The sequence below is a fragment of the Sciurus carolinensis genome, chromosome 17 (genome assembly GCF_902686445.1).
Source record: "Sciurus carolinensis chromosome 17, mSciCar1.2, whole genome shotgun sequence".
Classification (NCBI taxonomy): domain Eukaryota; kingdom Metazoa; phylum Chordata; class Mammalia; order Rodentia; family Sciuridae; genus Sciurus; species Sciurus carolinensis.
The window spans coordinates 32,156,225-32,175,207 of record NC_062229.1 but is presented as its reverse complement, the minus strand read 5'-3'; the positions used below and the strand labels follow the sequence as shown (position 1 = coordinate 32,175,207).

The window sequence follows — 18,983 nt, the reverse complement described above, 5'->3', positions numbered from 1 at the left end:
CTTAGAACTTTCTTTGTAAGTATAACTTTGATATTTTTTTTTCAGCAACATTTCTTTCTTTGGGCCTAATTATGAAGTTGTTACACTATCATCCTTGAACCTGGAGTCATAAGAACTTACTTACCTTCTTCACTTTGCCTCTATCTGGGACCTTGGACTTCCTAGGAAAATGAGCTATCTGAAAATGGAATAGGCAGCTCCTTCAGTGCATTCGTTTGCCCTGGAGATACTTAGGAAGAGACTAATTCCACCCATACAGGGCTGAACAGAGGGGCTGGGCCCCTGGGGGCAGTGAGAAGAGTAGAAAGATAAGTTACCAGCCATTACCTAACTTTGCCTCCAGGTCTTTCTCAATAATGATGGAACTGGTTACTCCTCTATCTAAGGACAGTTACAAGCAGTAAATGAACAGTAAACAGAAAATGTCTGGTCCAGGGGCTGGCACTATGTGTCTTGTTAGAATTATCCAGGTTCAAAGTGCTTATAATTCTAAGTTACTTTCTTTCTTTCGAGCCTCAGTTTTCTCATATGCAAAATAAGCAAGTTGGACAATATACTTCTAGTGTCCCCTCCCATTTCTGAAATGATGTGATTCTGGGCAGCCCTTTTTTCATGGCAAAGATGTGTTACATTATAAATATAATAGACACTAAAACGATAAAAGTGGAAATATTTCCCCCATTATATTATACTGTATTCTGCAAGTAGACTTTTGTGAGATCCTGTTTTACAGAAATCTTTAAAAATTACTGAGTTGATGATTGTTTCCCATAATTCTGCAGAATACTGACCCAGTATGTCTTCAGAAGGAAAGTGCATTTCTGCATCAGAGAGCCTGTCTCTGGTGATGCAGTAACACCAACCTTAGAGACTCCTTGCTGCCATGGAGCATGGGATCCAAACCCAGAGTTGTCCTGGTCTATTGGGTGGTCAGAATACCTTCCTCTTCATCAACAGCTGCTCTCACTGGCCTCTAACTTTTCAGCTGTGGAATTGCCATCTTCCTGCTTCCCTGCTTGTGCCTTGTGCCACACCATGACATCAAAGTCCCTGGCTTGCAGTGAAGCCATTTGGTTTGGGAATGAGAAACTCTGGCCCTCCTGCAGATTTGTTCCAATTCTGTCATAGTACATAAAGTATTCCAATTTTTTTAGACTTTAAAACTACTACCTACAAAGTCATTTTGTTAACTTTTGCTTCCCAAAACCCACCTTTGAATACTGCAAAGACAAGTGAAGTAAATAATTTATAAGGGCTTTAATTGTCCTACAAGAAAGGTTATACATTTTTTAACAGAGTTGCTGCTTTATTTAATTTTTATTATTATTATTATTTTTTTCTTTTGAGGCACTGAGATTGAATGCAGGAGCTGCACCACTGAGCCACATCCCTAGAATTTTTTATTTTGAGATATGATCTAAGTTGTCCTAGCTGGCCTCAAAGTTGTGATCCTCCTGCCTTAGTTTCCTGAGTCACTGGGATTATAGGCATTTACCATGTGCTCATCTATTATGAGCATTTCTAAAAACAGAAAGTAATTAACATAATAGTATCCATGTACCTATCACCCAGGCTCTACAACTACAACACTTTGACCTATTAGTTTTATCTATCCCTGACTTGCTTAGGGATGGGGAAAGGAGTATTTTAAAGCACATTCTAGACATGTCTCCCCTAGTACTTCATTGTGTATTTAAAATGTTTTTTTTCCTTATGTGATCACACTGTAATTTTATACCTAATAAAATTAATAGTACTGTCATTTAATAACCAATCTGTATTCAAATGTCCCAGTTGTCCAAAATACTTTTATAGCAGCTTTGTTCAAATCTGTATTCAGTCAAGTTCCATTTATAGTATTTGGTTGTTTTTGTCTCTTAAATCTCTTTTAATTCTCTTTGAAACTAGAAAAGTTATCTTTTTTTATTGTTGTTCCATTGACCTGTTCTATAGGTTTCATATAGAAGAATGCAGTTTGGATAGGTTGATTGCTTCTTCTTAATGTCATTTAACTTATTCTGATCCTCCATATTTTCTTTGAATTTTAAGTTAGATCTAGAGGCATGATTATATTCAGACACAAAATTTTTTGGCAAGAATTCTTCTTTTTAATAATTTTTATTCACTTCATTTTTATTTTTATTTTATCCTTTTGCAGTGCTGGGGATCAAACCCAGGGCCTCACACATAGCTAGACAAACATTCTACCACTAAGATTTACCTCAGCCCTTATGTACTTCATTTTTGATCCTTCAAAAGAAGAAAATATTCCAAATTGCTAAACCTTGGTTTTCCAGACTGCCAATGGCCCACTCCAACAAAGCCAGAAATTCCCTTAGGCCAGTCAAGGTCATGGTATTCAGTTTTTTAAATTGTGGTAAAAGAGACATCACAAAAAATTTATTATTTGAAGCATTTTTGACCATAAGGTTAAGTGACATTAAATACATTCATATCACTTTTGAGTTCACGAGTCTGATTTTCGAAACAACTTTGGATCATGGCCTAGCATCAGTTTCCCAAATGACAGCCACCCCACCACTACTATTTTGTCACAGCAGCTCTTTATTCAAAGATGCTGTCTGTGGGCTTCATTCATGTTTTTTCATTTTCCTCTTTTGGTGGTAAGGAGACACATGAAGTCAGTCAGGCTATTGCTGTAAGGGTGAACAAGACTCAGGAGTTTTAGCAGGAAGCAGCTCAGGCAGCATGAACACGTGAAACTCACGGATGAATGATAGACTCCTCTACCTAGAGAAGTGTTGGAATAGGAGTGTGTTAGCCCCATAACCCGGTGGTTGCCTCAGATCCATTCCCTGCCAATCCACTCCTGCCTTTGAACTATGAACTCCAAGACACCAATAGAATCTCCTTAGTGACCCCTTTTGACTCAGCCATATTCTAAGGAGGACATAAAGTAAAGTGTCAGCAGTGATTTTCTGTGAGTTTAAGTGGGATTTCCTGGGATAGGAAAAGTAGGGAACTGGTTTTTGCCCTAGACTGATGGAGTTTCATACACATCCCCCTGCAGTGGGGAGTAGAAAGCACTTTGGCACAGATTCTGAATCGGTGGTGCCCTGTGCTTCCTATCATGTCCCAGCAGGAGGCGCAGAGTGACAAGTTATATCATTTTGGCAGTAGGTTCATCTGTGAGGTCATCTGATGACAACCTGATTCCTTCATTGTCAAATTGTCCATCAACACCTAGCTCATTGGTTTCACCAATGGTTGATGATCATTACCTGAATCAGTTTTTTCATTGGATTGCAAGATTATGATATTTTTGGTTTTATCTGTTTTTTCTCTATCAATTGACTGTAATTCTTCTATACGGAAGAACTTTGTTAAATAACTTTGTTATTTGTTGAAGCCATTTGGCTATCCTGAAATACAGTTCATACTAGAAAGTAAGACCAAATGCTGAACTCTGTTCCTTTAATTATGAATTTTCAAAGGAATTAGTTGGTGTTCTGGCATTTTCCAGGGGTAGTTAATGATTTTTTTCCTCTTCTTCTCTCTTTCTTCCTCTCCCTCTTCTCCCTCCCTACTATCTCTCACTGTATTTTGTCATAGGTTTTAACAAAACAACCTATTTTAGTCAATTATAATCATTTTTCTTATCAATGTTCAAATGAGCCAATCTTAGTCCATTGGAAGCCTCTTCTAGCTGGTGCCTTCTCTTTTTGATCCAATTCTGTTAGGCAAGATGTTGTAGGCATATTCTGTGCTTTCCCAGCCTAAGCCCTAGATTGGCCATTTTTCCAACTAGGAGCTCTAGTTCATTTTAGTGGGAATTGGTATTTAGGGACCATAATCTGGGATCTGGGGTCCTCATGGCTTCTGGGCAGCCATTACTTTAAGGCCTTTTCAGGGTACAGAGCTAGGAAATATGTATATTTAAAAATAGGGATGGGGACGTAGAGAGCTTAAAGCCCTGGGTTCAGCCCCCAGCACTACAAAAAATAATTAAGTCAAATAAAATAAAAATAGTCTGGGAGGAGGAGGGAATGGGAAGTTACTGTTAAACACATAGAGAGTTTCAGTTTGGGAGGATAAAAAAGTTCTGGAGATGGATGGTGGAAGACTGCACAACAGTTTGAATGTGCTTAATGCCATTGAACTGTCACTTAAAAATGGTTAAAATAGTAAATTTCATGTTATATAAATTTCACTCCCAATAGAAAAACAAAATAAAATAATAGAAAAGAAAGGACAAAGTTATGAAAACTTTACAACTGATATTTTAAATAAATTTTAAGATTACACAGACTTTGCTGAATTCTTGAATTTTATATTTGTAAACCTATTTTTTGAATTTTGGTCAAAATTTCTTCTATAATAATAATTCTGTAATGCTAATTATATCTACTTCTAACTTCTTTCTCTTAAGACTGCTCCATTTTGGCCCCTGAGCTTCAATATTTCATATTCTGAATCTTTCCACTGTCTTCTTTTTTGATTCAGACTTTGCTACCAGGACTTGCAGGTTCCTCTGGGGAGGTGGTTAAATCCACAACAGGTGTGACCTCCTCATCTACTTCTGGAAGTGGTGACAAGGTCTATGCTTACCAAATGGTCCGTACAGATTCCCGGGAACAGAAACTTGATGCCTTTCTGCAGCCCATGAGCAAGGCCCTGTCCAGTGAGCCCCAGGCCACTGTCCCAGAGAATAGGACAGATGGTTCTAGTGGTGAGGCCAGGCCGCAAGATGAGGAGATGCTTGAACTCCCAGCTCCTGCTGAGGTGCCTGCCAAAAATCAGAGCTTGGAGGAAGATGCAGCAAAGGAGGCTTCAGAAACAGCAGAGAAGAGAGCCCCCAGTCCCAGCTCAGGCCACCCCAGGTATGGCCTTTTTTGTTTGTTTTTTTTGGGAGGAGGCAGTACTAGAGATTGAACACAGGGGCACTCGGCCACTGAGCCACGTCCCCAGCCCTATTTTGTATTTTCTTTAGAGACAGTGTCTCACTGAGTTGTTTAGTGCTTCACTTTTGCTGAGTCTGACTTTGAACTCTCAATCCTCCTGCCTCAGGCTCCCAAGCCACTGGAATTATAGGCATGTGCCACTGTATCCAACTAGGTATGACCGTTTAAAGAAAGTGCAACTTACCACTTTGTTCTTATAATAAAACTATCTTCTGAGTTTGGCTTTTCATGAACTACTCACATTTTCTTTTACCTGACTTGTCCTCTCTCGCTCCACCAGGGCAATGCTGTGACCTTGTCTACTATCTGCCTTTGACCATGGTGTTCTCTAAGATATGTTTAACATCTGTGATTTCCAAGTATTAGTTAAAAGCACATCAGAGAAAAAAGCAGATATATCCTTTGTTTTTAGTAAAGCATTATGATAAAGCTTCAACACTAGAGGTAGCTAAAAAAGAGAAGCCTAAAATAGCTCTTCTCACACCAAGGCTGCTCTCACTCTGTTTAGAAGCTCACTTTCTGAATCCAGTTCACAAAACTCCTAAAGTATGTGAGCGAGTGGTCAAAGAGAGCTAGGAGAAAGGGACAGGAATGATAATAATAGATTCATTTTGTTTAAGCATTTCCTGTGTACACTATGCATATTCTCTAAAGACTGCATCTCACTGAAATCTGTGAGGTGGGTATTCTTTATTTAACATGTATACTTGCTGAACCTGAATCTCAGAGTAAAGTGATTTGCCCCAAACCACACATTTATGTGGTGACTGACTACGAGAAAACCTAGCACTAAATGTCCACTTTACTTATTTCTGAGACATCCTACCATGACAGTTTCTAAGGATTTTTTCCCACAATAATGAAAGGTGCTGGTATGTGTCAAACATTTATTGTGTGCTAGATACTTTATATACATTATCTCATTCAATGCTCTTAACCCTGCAAAGGAAGTATTTAATTTTATTTTTAGGGAACTAAGTAATATTTACCACAGAGCAGTTAAAAAAAATTTTTTTTAAGCAAAATCATTGTATCACTCCTCTGCTAAAAACCTCTCAGTGGCTTCCCATCACATGTGGGCTGAAACCTAAATCACTGCCTGCCTTCCTTCTAGCCCTCCACTTTCCCTCTTCCTCATGCTGCTTTAGCCACATGGCTCTTGTGGCTGATCTGAACTGACTGAGCTTCTTGCCCTCTGGTTGCACTTGCTGTCCCCTCAACCTAGGAGGCACTAACTTTTGCCACTCAGGTCTCATTTCACATGTCCCTCTTGCCAGAGGCCTTCTTTGTTCATTTAGACTAAAGATTCCTCTCCTCTCACCTCCCCATCATTCTATTATGTTTCCTTGTTTTATTTTCCTCCTGGCATTTATTGCTACTAAAAATAATCTTTTACTTTTTCTGTTGTCATTTGACTCTTCCACTAGCAAATAAGCATCATGAGGGCAGGCACCTTGTCTACTTTGTTCATTGCTGTTTGTAATCGGTACATAAGAGTGTTGGATGGATGGATGGATGGATGGAAACATGGAGGAATGAATGGAAAAGCCTGACAAGATCAGTTCATTTGTTCAGGACCCTGTGACTTTATGGGCCAAGCTAGACTCCAAATCCTGATTACATAGCCAGCTGCTGGGATCTAAGGATTGTCATATAAGGAGTGTGCTAGAGAGTAGACATCTTGGAAAGGCCTACCACCAACACAGGGATCTCTCTGCAGCTGTGTCGAAGCTACTCTCTTCAAAATGCAACATGCAAAATTTGGCTGAGTTCAAAAATTAAAAGGAAAAATAATGATCTATTCCTTTTTTTCATTGCAGAAAAAGACATCGGGAAGACTCTGATGTGGAAATGATGGAAAGTGATTCCCGGAAGGAGATGACTGCAGCCTGTACCCCCCGGAGAAGGATCATTAACCTCACCAGTGTTTTGAGTCTGCAGGAAGAAATTAATGAGCGGGGACATGAGAGTACGTAAGTGCTGAAATCTGCCTGGGACTTCAAGGGCCTGAACGGCTAATGTTAATAGGTTTTGGAAATACAGAAAGTATCCATGTTGTCAATGTGCCCACTGCAGTTTGCTGGGCAAACCTCTCTTCCCTCACTAACCCACAGCAGCTCCAGCTAAAGACACTTTTCAAGAAGAGAAGGGGAAAATAGTTGGTTTGTCTTAATTAATTAAATCATAGGAGTCAAAGTAGAATAGTCATTTCAGCAATTTCTAGTTTATTTTTGTTTCTGTTTTGGTTAGAAGCAGTGTGACAGTCAGCAAAATTCTTATCCTGTGGATTGAATGGGATATGTTGTTGCTGAAAGTTCACAGGCTTTGGAGGTTCCTGGCACAACCACTTCTACCATGTGACCTCATATTTGTGACTTAACATTTCTGTGCCTCAGTTTTCCTCATCTATAAAGTGAGATTAATTTTACCCTGGAAGATTATTGTGCTGATTAGAGATTAAATATAAATGAAATACTTGTTATAGAATAAGGAGTCAGTAGATATTTTTATATCCTAAAGGCAAAGTAATAAATTATCATCTTCCTCAGAAATAGCTTTTGAGAATACCTGAGTATAGAACTCCATCTTAGTCCTTCTTACTTCAAAACTAACTTAATGGTTTTAGGAATTAAAAGAGGGGACTGATCCAGGGATTGGAGGAGTAACAGCAAATTGGCCCTCACACCATCCTGACCCCACTGTCTGAGTGAGATAAAAACAGCCCAAGCACAGGCTCATTGCACAGTGTTCCAGGTGGCAACTCTGCACTTGAGTCTGCATAATTTAGCCATGACCTTTTCATTTTTCATCTATTATACATTTCTTGATTTAAATAAATTTCAACACTATTTTTCAATGTATCTTAAATTATGAACATCTGGATTAATTTTTTAAAGGAATAAATAACTACGGAGCAAGTCAGTACTTTCCTCCAAATCCTTAACCTTTGGAAACAACTGTTGTGACTCAGTGGCCTAGAGGTTTTCCTCTGCTCAGTCATCACTTACCTGATATAATTGAGGAAGGCCTCAGCTTGTCTTTCCCTGTTCATTAGCTTTTCTTAGCACTCTGAGCTTTTGTTTACATGTACCAAAAGATACATCTGGTGTCTCTACACTTGGGCAGGGTAAAAACTTCCTGTGACTGCCTTTTTGCTGTTGTGGAAATGATTGCTCTTTGGCTTCTAATTGTTATTTCCATGAGGATTTGCTCCAGTTGCTCTTTCCCCTGTTATTAGCTTTCAAGCTATGAACTCTTAAAACAATTTTCAATTTTCAATAACATAAGAAGGGTGAGTTGTTACTTGATTTATTTAGCAGTCCTCTTCCCCGTAGTTTTAGTTGACAGACTCCCTCAGACTTGGAATTTTCTGAGTTTGTCTCCTGCATGCAAAGACTATTAAAGATCATTTCAATAAATGTTTTAATAGTGTCAGACTGTTTCAGTGAAGCATACCATCCTGCCTTAAGTGTGGTCAGGTTTGGAGTCTTGCTGAGGCCAAGATGATAAATCTACTTGGTATAACATTATTCATACACATTATCTCATTTAATTCTCAAGTAGTTTTGTGAGGAAGGTGGAGCAGGTGCTATCGTGTCCTGTTTTAATGACAAAGAAATGGAAGATGGAGAGGACAGACTAGTTGGAACATCCCAACAATCCAAAACAGCCTGAGAGCAAGGTGTGGTGGTGTGTGCTTGTAATCCCAGCTACTTGGGGGCTGAGGCAGGAGAATTGCTTGAGTCCAGCAGTTTGAACCCAGCCAAGGCAGCTCTGTGGGCACCTGTCTTAGGGGGGCAAAGTAGCCCAGGTACTTGCCTTGTGGATGGCGGGTTGTTGCTGGCATTGGCAGTTACCCAGGAAGCCTCACCCAATATTTAAGTGCAAAACCAGGTCATAGGCATGTGCAGAACAAGCACCCTGTGATTGTGACACTGTAGGGCAAGGCTGGTATTTTCAGACTTGGGAGGTCTGTAGCATGTAGGGTCTTGCCTCACGGTGGCAGTAGCTATGACGTGGAAAGTGGAGTGAGCTCAGCTAGAACTCTGCTGAAGCTCCTGCCAACTATACCGTTCATTATTCAGTCAGAAATTCTTTCACCTATTAGGGCTTGGTTGTCCTGCTCTGTAAAATGTGTCACTATGACAGCCCTTACTGGGCTGTTATGAACACCTGAGATACTGTGCGCATGCATTAGAAGCTCCAAGACACAGTTCCAGGCATCTCGTTTACACAAGCTGGGGAAAGTTGGCTGTCTGAGTGGAATGCTGCTCAGGGATTTCTGAGGGTCACTGACCCTATGCTGCTGTTCACAGAGATAAGAGCTGCTTCCTTCAAGGCAACCTTCTGAGCTCCAGTTGGCTGTTTCATTGATGTGTTGTCAGTGCAGGGATGTGCCTGTCAAGCTCACCACCTCACTTGTGATGCCCAGCCCAGTGCCTGGCATGTGGACTCAGGAGATACTTGCTACAGGAGAGGTCAAGGTTGAGAGGACAGGCAGAAGGTAAAGCCCTAGGATCTGTTCTAAAGGCATATCCAAGTTGAACACTCAGACGAGTCTCTTAAGCCTGGTGGGTTTACCCATCTGTGGTGGGCACTCGATCAATTAACAAATGAGGTTAATTTTGGAAGGCCCAGTATCCAGTCAAGTGTTCATGGGATTAGGGATTAGTAATGATTGGATTTATTGCTAGTTCATAATTTTGATCTATTTGAATGTGAAAATGTGCTTTTTTTTTTTAGGTTTTTGTTTTGTTTTGTTTTGTTTGCCTCCAGAAAACCAAAACTTAATTTTATTTTCTTGGTCCTGGTGAATACACAGGTCTAAATATACATATTCTTCATGTGGTTTGTCACAGGTGACTGTTTCTTTTGGTTCATGAAATCAGTTTGGCAAGTATTTGTCAAGTATCTTCTCTACAAAATGCTCTGTGCCAAGCTCAGAGGTAGAAGGTGAGATGAATAGGCTATGATCCCTATCTTCTAGAATACTATGGTTTTGTATGGGGACTGTTTAGTAAATAATTGGCTACCATGCTAGTAGAATGAAAGAAATTCTGTGGTAGAGAGAAGGGCAGTTCAGCAGGAACTCAGTTACCACTCCTAAGAGGGCTGGCAGGCTGATTGATCATGTCAGGCAACAGCAGAGGTTGGTTCTGGCACACAGGGCTGTAGAAGGCAGCAGCAGGGCACAGGCCTGCACCTGCAGATGGGCATCAGAAATTAAAGGACTGGTTCCTTTCCTCCGGCTCTTGCTCCTGGACCCCTCCTTAGGTTTGGCTTTACTCGCTGGCCTCAGTTGTGAATCAGATGTGCGGTTTGGCTTTAAAGCCCAGCAGGGTTTTGTCCCATTTTGCTCTTTGCAGAATAGCAGGGGAAATAACTCTGGTAGACTTCTAGGACTGTGGGAACATTTAGGGTAAAGATGAAATGGAGATCCTGTGACAGGCTATGAAGAGGCCCAGGGACGCAGAGCCCTGTGTGTGGTGAGCACATCTGCCCTTCCCTGCCCTGCTGGTGGGGCTACACGTCAGCAGCTGTGAATGCAGCAAAGCAGGCCATGAACATTCTGGTGGGGCTACACGTCAGCAGCTGTGGATGCAGCAAAGCAGGCCATGAACATTCTGCACGGAAAAATCTCTGACCCATTTTTAGTAGATTACACTGCTTTCTCTTTCCTCCAGTGCCTCATTATTCAAGATTATTTGATGTTCTCCAGCTTTTAAAATAATCATTCTCCACCCACGCAGAACATCCTGTAGAGACATTGAGTTTTCAGTGGGAACAGAGGGAAACACTTACTCTAAAAATGAAGAAAATAAGCCTGTTTTTATGGGGGTGGAGGGGTCATCACAGAACTTATTTATATAACACTATGAAAATTTACTTGTGGTGCCCAAGCTTAAAGACAAAATATAGTAAAAACAGGATGTACAGGCTTGTTGCTGAGCCTAGATCTTTGCCCTATTCTTTCTCCTCTTCCTTTCTGGTGGAGGTTGACTTCTTCCATTAAAAATAATAATTTGGGGACTGGAAAGAGTGGCATACACCTGTAATCCCAGCCGTTTGGGAGACTGAGGCAGGAGAATTTCAAGTTTGAGGCTAGCTTGGGTAACTTGGCAAGAGCCTGTGTCAAAATTTAAAAAGAGACATGGGGGTGTATCTCAGTGGTAGAGTGCTTGCACAGCATGCATGAAACCCTGTGTTCTATCTCCAGCGCTGCCAAAATAATAATGCACACAAACATACTAGCAAATACAAAATCATATTATAAAATAAATATAGCATCTACAGAAAAAAAAAGAATACCCTTAGAAGTAACTATCCCAAATTGCACAATTATTATTTCCTTTCATTTTATTATATTTTTACCATGTTTGTAGTCCTTAAAAAACTATTTAGGGGCTGGGGAGATAGCTCAGCTGGTAGAGTGCTTGCCTCGCAAGCACAAGGCCCTGAGTTCGATCCCCAGTACCACAAAAAAAAAAAAAAAAAAAAAAAAAAACTATTTAGTTTTCAAGCTTTAAATTTTATACAAATGGAATTATAAGTATTATATGTGAACATGCACATGCATATTATGTTCCTAAAATTCATCTATCTTGTTACATACAGCTCTGGTTTACTTTTTCTGTGTGATGGATTCTGTCTCATGAATATGCAGTTCATTCATTCTGTTGAGGGACATTTGGAGGATTCATATGACCTCAGCTCCTGACTCCTCGGATCTCATCCAACTTCCTACCCATGAGTTGATCAGTGGCTTGGCACACTGATTAGGAAGCTCTGCTCCAGGATATTTACCTATGAGAGTTTCTGCTGGGTCATAAAATGACAAATTGTTTTCTGATTTTCCTTTCTGCTCCCATCAACAACTTCTTTGTGCCCAAGAGTGTTCTCTCCAATATTTGATATTGTCAGACTTTTTGCCAATTTGGTAGCCATGAAACAGTAATCTGATGGTGGTTTTTACTTGTATTTCCTTGCTGACTAATAAAGTTCAGTTAAATGTATTTCCTCTTCTAAGTGCCTGTTCAAATTTTATGTCCATTTTTATGTTGGTTTTTTAATCTTTTCTAAGAGATTTTAGTAGCTCTATATATTTTAGATAGTAGTAATCAGGTAAAAATACCTCCAGTTTAGGATTTATCCATTAACTTCTTTTTATGAACACTGATTTCATCTCAATTTTGTGTGTACAGAAAAAAACTTCCCATTTCAAAACATTCTTAGACTTTTGTCCTCCTTTCTCACTCTCAGAGCCTACAAAAACTAAAGTTTGTGATTCCCAAGGTTCCTCTTACTATCTTTGCATAAAATTGGCTTCAGAGCTCTCATTCTTTCTCTGGGTTTCTGCTTTGTCTTTGATTAAATCTTGAGTATTCCTTAATCTTTTAGTATTTCTCATTGCATTTTAAAAGATGAGTTTATAAATTCTTCATGTTTTTTTCTTTTCAGCGGGAAGTTCAGTTGAGGCATGTTTACCTGTTTGGTGTGTTTAGTGCTGGTGCTTGGTACCTTGGAGTATGAGGAAGTGTTGGTAGGATTCCATTGTTTACCTGTTTTCCATTTGTTTTTTTGTTTTCCAGCTCTCCGGGAGATGCTGCATAACCACTCTTTTGTGGGCTGTGTAAATCCTCAGTGGGCCCTGGCACAGCATCAGACTAAGTTATACCTCCTCAATACCACCAAACTTAGGTAAATCGGTGAGCATGTATAAAAAATAGAGCCATTTGATCAGTGGTCCAGGTTATATGCTGGGAAGGACTGCTTGAGGTGGTCAGAAAGGACACAGGTTTGGGAATCAGCGGTTATGACTCCAAATCCAGGTACAACCATTTCCCATTTCATGAGTCAGCTACTTTCCTAAATTATGTCTCAAGCTTCTCATCTGTAACTTGGGATACTACTACTTACCTTAAAGGGTTTTTCATGAGGAAAATAACCCAGGAAGCCTAGTCCTCACAATTGGCTTAGTGCTCAGTGTTGAACTAAGTCACTTCAACATTGTTGGCTATGAACCAGATATTGAGAAATCGGTGCTGATAGAGAATTCTGGCATCTACCATGTGCAACGGGGTACTGTAGGGGAGGCAAAAAGATCTGATGCCGTCTAGCTTCAGGAATGTACCAAAGGCATACTCTAACCACCAAATAAGCCCAAAGGTGTTGTCTCAGCACAGGAACGGTGACCTCAGCAGGGCCATTTGCCTAGCTAGCAACATTTCTATCAATGATTTCCAGGGACCTTGGTAAATGAGCTCCTGTTGTCTAGAACCATTGCTAAATATGTTCTCAAATAGGTAATAGATATAGGATGATGCTGCTACCTTGTGTATATTAAACACCATTCATCCACCATGGAACTCCCCCTCTCAAACCCTACTGCGTAGCCTCAAGTGCTTTTCAGCCTTGTGAGTGGGACAGCCACTACACATTGCTTAGAGTTGGCGCATGACATAAAACCCTGTTTTCTCTCCTTAACCTAGAAACTACCCCAGTTCAGAAGTATGCCATTGGTCACCAGATTTCAGATATTTAGAACTCCTTCCGAGGCTTGGAAACCCTTTTGGTGCAGCTCTTTTCCATTCCATTGACTGCTTGGAGAGTCCTTGGGTTTCTTGTATAGTGAGCTGCCATTTACTTATTTGTTGGGAATTCTTTGCTTGCTTTTTCCTTTGTGGCATATCTAAGTATATGACTTCCAAAGTGCCAAATCACAGTTGCATTCAGATTCTTTCATTTCACAAGTACAAATCCAGGCTAGTTCCAGAATTGCAACTACAGATTAAGCATTCCTAATCTAAAAACCCAAAAACCAAAATGCTCCAAAGTCTGATACTTTTTGAGTGCTAGCATATCACAAGTGGAAAATTCCACACTATGAAACTGTTTCATGCACAAAATTCTTAAAAATATTGTATGAAATTACTTTCAGGGTATATGTATAAGGTATAAAACATAAATGAATTTTGTGTTTAGACTAGGGTCCCATCCCCAAGATATCTCATTATGTATATGCAAACATTCCAAAATCTGAAAAAGTTCAAAATACTTCTGGTCCTAAGCTTTTTGAATAGGGGATACCAACTTGTATTAATAAATGTGAACGGTGTCCAGTGAGAAGATAAAAGTTACAGGGAGGGAACCTGGTTCAGTCTAATATTTAGATTCATTTCCTTCCTTTTCCTTTATTAAGTGACATGAGACATGTCAGTTACTCACTTGATGCCTCAGTTTCCCCATTATAATGCAGGCCTACAGGATTCTTTGTCTGCTTTGACTGATAGTGAAATCTTTAAGCCAGACCTACATGGTTCAGTTGTTTTAAGAACTGTAAAGAATAGAGCTGTAGTAACAAAAACAGCATGGGATTAGCATCAAAGTAGACGTGAAGACCAATGGAGTAGAAGACACTGAGACAAATCTACAGAGATACAGGCATCTGATTCTTGACAAAGGTGCCAAAAATATATGCTGGAAAAAAGTTAGCCTATTTTAAAATATGGTGCTGGAAAAACTGGATATTCACATGTAGAGGAATGAAGCTACAGCCCTCTTACCCTGCACAAAAGTCAAATCAAAATGAATCAAAGACTTAGGAATTAGACCAGAAACTTAGCAATTACTGGAAGAAAACATAGGGTCAATATCGATTCCTTTCACAAGACCCCAAAAATTCAAGAAATAAAACTGAGAATCAATAAGTGGGGCAACATCAAATTAAAATTTTGAACAGTTAAGAATATGAAGAGCTGGGCATGGTGGCACATGCCTGTAATCCCAGCAGCTTGGGAGGCTGAGGCAGGAGGATCGTAAATTCAAAGCCAGCCTCAGCAACAGTGAGGCACTAAGCAACTCAGTGAGACCCTGTCTCTAAATAAAATACAAAATAGTACTGGAAATGTGGCTCAGTGGTTGAGCGCCCCTGAGTTCAATCCCCAGTCCCCACCTCCCAAAAAAATAATGTGAAGAGAGGTCCTACAGAATGGAAGAAAATCTTTGCTAGCTACTCCTCTGTCAGGGAATTAATGTCCAGAATATATAGAGAACTCAAAAAGCTTCACACCCAAAACAAAACAAAACAACCCAATCAATAAATGGGCAAAAGAACTAGACAGAAATTTCTCAAAAGCAGCAGCACAAATGGCCAACAAATACATGAAAAAATGTTCAGCATTCGCTAGCAACCAGGGAAATGCACATGAAAACTACACAGATTTCATCTCACTCCAGTGAGAATGGCAATCACCAAGAATACAAATAATAATAAATGTTAGGATGTGGGGAAAAGGTACACTCATACATTGTTGCTGGAACTGCAAATTAGTACAGCCCCTCTGGAAAACAGTGTGGTGCTTCCTTAAAAGACTAGGCATCAAAACACAATATGACCCAGCTGTCCCACTCCTTTATATTTATCCATAAGAACTAAATTCAGCATCCTGTTGTAATATAGGCACATCAGTGCTTACAGCAGTGAAATTCACAATAGCCAAGTTATGGAACCAGCCCAGGTACCCTTCAGTAGATGAATTAAGAAAATGTGGCACATATATACAGAGGAGTTTTACTCAGCCATAAAGAAGAATGAAATGATATCATTTGCTGGTTAATAGAACTGGAGAACATCTTGCTAAGTGAAATAAGCCAGACTCAGAAAATCAAGGGTTGACTTTTCTTTCATATGTGGAAGCTAGGGCAAAACAAGGGGAAAATAGGAGGGGGGATTGGATATTACAAAGATAAAGGGAAGATCAGTAGAGTAGAAGGAGATGGAGAGGGAGCAGGGAAAAGGGGAGGAAATGCAGGGCAAGTTTGACAAGATTATGTGGTATGCATGTATAAATATACCACAGTGAATTCCACCTTTGTGTATATCTATAAAGCACCAATTAAAAATAAATAAATGAGTGGAAGGAAGTTCAGTAAAGGAAAGAGAATATGGGAGAATGAAAAGGGGAGGGATAGAGGGGACACCAGGGACTAAAATGGAGTAAATTAAATTCCATGCATGTATGTTTATATCAAAATGAACCCAGCTATTATGAGTAGCTATAATGCAGTAATAAAAACATAAAAAAGAACTGGAAAGTACCATATAAATGTGACATTTATTTCAAATCTTTGTTTCTATAAATAATTCAATATATTGTATATTTAACAGCTGCTTGTGAATTGTTGCCAGCCAGTGCACCATCCCAAGCCATATAGCAGTTTAGTGTAATTCTGCTTTATATCCTTTTATGATTACTTAGGAAGATTCCCTGTCTTACCTATACATTCCATGTAATTTTTTTCCTATGTATTTTTTAATGCTGAGTTGTCAAAAAGTAGTTATAGGATTCTTTGTTAAGTGGGAAAAGCAAACAAAAACTCACATTCCCTACAGGGTGTCAGAATCTTTTATAGCACCTTAGATCTGGGGACAGATGGGTGATAGCAAGCCGGACATAGGAAATATTATGTTAAATTAATCATTGCCTGTGGAGGCTGGCCACCCAACACCTTGGTTGGAGCAGATATTGGCACTCTCAGCTCTTTGGAGGAAGAAGAGATCTTGTTAGACTGTTAACCAGATTCCACAACCGGGCAGAACCATCTCTGTCCATGTTTCAGAGGTTACTTCTCCCCTTTTGTACTTGCTATGTAGCCCTCAAGCATGGATTCAGCTTTTCACTAAAATCACTTCATTTTTGTTTTCAGTGAAGAACTGTTCTACCAGATACTCATTTATGATTTTGCCAATTTTGGTGTTCTGAAGTTATCGGTAAGTTTATCTTCTTCTCATTTCTGGAACTTAAACAGCTGGTCATTTCTGAAAATAGGAGCTCCACACTAATATCTTCTTTGTAGTATATTAAATTTTTCTAAATATGCTTAGGATAATTTCTGTATTGTATTATTTGCTATATAGGAAGTATCTAATTGCCATAAAATGTTTTTTAGTCAAATAGTCATTGAGTAGCCAACTTGAACACATATTTATTATTATAGAAGTTAATACTGGGGCTGGGGCTGTAGCTCAGTGGTAGAGCACTTGCCTGGCATGTGCAAGACACTGGGTTCTATCCTCAGCACCACATAAAAATAAATAAATAAAATAAAGGACAATCAACAACTACAACTAAAAATATTTTTTAAAAAAATGAAGTTAAGGGCTGGGGAGGTAGCTCAGTTGGTAGAGTGCTTGCCTTGTAAGCACAAGGCCCTGGGTTCAATCCCCAGCACCGCAAAAAAAAAAAAAAAAAATGAAGTTAATACATAGCTACTTAAGAAAACTTGGAAAGAGATAAAATAAATATTCTATAAAATTGCAGTCAAAACACAATCCCTACAATTAGTTTTAGTCCATTTCTTCCAAGACTTTTTCAGTGTTGAATTTTAATTCTGTTAACCTTTTTCAGTATGATTTTAACTCATACTATCCATCCATTTAACTTCCTTTTTCATTTGACAAACTCTATGAAAAAGCCTGCTGGGGTTTTGATTAGGGTATGCTGAATCTGTAGGTTAACATGAGGAGAAAATAATCTGTTAAGTTAATCCCTTAGTATTTCATATATTTAATGCTGTGATAAATGGCATTTTTAAAAAATTTCAGTTTCCATTTGTTTGGAGCTAGTGTACAAATATGTGTAATAGTGTTGTATCTTGCCACCGTGCTAAACTCATATATTATTTCTAGTAGATTTTTTATTGAATCTATCAGATTTTCCACATAAATGACCATGTCATCTAAGAATAGTAAGTTTTCTTCCTGTCCAGTTGGATGCCTTTTCTTTTTCTCTTGACTGATGGCATTAGGTAGAACCTCCAGCACAAGGATGAGTAGAAGTGCTATTGTGGTTTTGGTATCAGGGTGTGCTGGCCCCATAGTATCCTCTCCTTTGGTAAATATCCCCTCCTTTTCTATTTTCTGAAAGAGTTTTTATAGAGTTTGTGCTATTTCTTCCTTAATGTTTGCTAGAATTAGTGAGTAAATTCACCTGGCCTGGAAATTTGTTTATGAGAAAATTTTAAACTACAAATTCAGTTTCTTTACTGGATATGGAGCTATTCTTTTATCTGTTTCTTCTTGGGTAACCTTTGGCATTTTGTTTCTTTCAAGAAATTTGTTCCTTTAACCTGTTTTCAAATGTATTGGCCTAAAGTTGTTAATATTACTTATTCTTTTAAAATCTATAAATCTGTAGTGATATAACTACTCTCAATGCTAATATTGATAATTTGTCTTTTTTTTAGCTTGATCAATGTACTTAAAGGTTTGTTGATTTTATTGATCATCTCAAAGAACTAACTTTTGGTTTCATCTTTCTTTTTGTTTTCTATTTCATTGATATCTGCTCTGATCTTTATTTTTCTTCTGCTTATTTTGGTTTGACTTCTGTTTTACATTTCTTAAGGTGTAAGCTGAGGTCACTAATTTGAGAGCTTTCTTCTCTGCTATTGGTGTGAAGTACTATAAATTTTCTCTAAGAACTGCTGTAGCACAAATTTTTTGTGGGGTGGGGTACTGGGGATTGAACTCAGGGGTATTCGGCCACTGAGTCACACCCCCGTCCCTATTTTATATTTTATTTAGAGATAGGTGCTTAACACCTCACTTTTGCTGAGGCTGACTTTGAACTCATAATCCTCCTGCTGGGATTACAGGCATTAGCAAAAATTTCTATATATTTTCATTTTCATTCAGAACAGAATACTTTCTAATTTCCTTTTTTATTTGTTCTTTGACCTTAGAATTGTGTCATGTAGTTTCTAACCTCTTGGGGTTTTTCAGAGATCTGTTATTGATTTCTAACTGAATTACATTTGGTCAGAGAACACAAGTGAATTCTTATACATTTATTTGAGATTTGTTTCATGGCCCAGAATATGGTCTTTGTTGGCAAAGACCTGGTTTGTACTTAACAGAATTTGTCTTCTGATCCTGTTGAGTGCATTCTATAATATCAGGTGTATCAAGTTGATAGTGATGCTCACGTGTTCATTATCCTTGTTGATCTTCTAACTACTTGTTCTATTAATTATTGAGAAAGAGGCATTGAAACTTCAAAC

The 18,983-nt window shown here is 38.9% G+C and overlaps 1 protein-coding gene across 1 annotated transcript in view; it reads left to right on the top strand.

The window, feature by feature from the left end:
• Mlh1 (mutL homolog 1) overlaps nucleotides 1-18,983 on the top strand; it is a 41,299-nt gene that overhangs the window by 18,580 nt on the left and 3,736 nt on the right. The window contains exons 12-15 of the mRNA XM_047530605.1: nucleotides 4,465-4,841; nucleotides 6,743-6,891; nucleotides 12,512-12,620; nucleotides 16,629-16,692. Of these exons, the coding sequence (XP_047386561.1) occupies nucleotides 4,465-4,841; nucleotides 6,743-6,891; nucleotides 12,512-12,620; nucleotides 16,629-16,692 (699 nt within the window). The remainder of the gene's footprint in view (nucleotides 1-4,464; nucleotides 4,842-6,742; nucleotides 6,892-12,511; nucleotides 12,621-16,628; nucleotides 16,693-18,983) is intronic.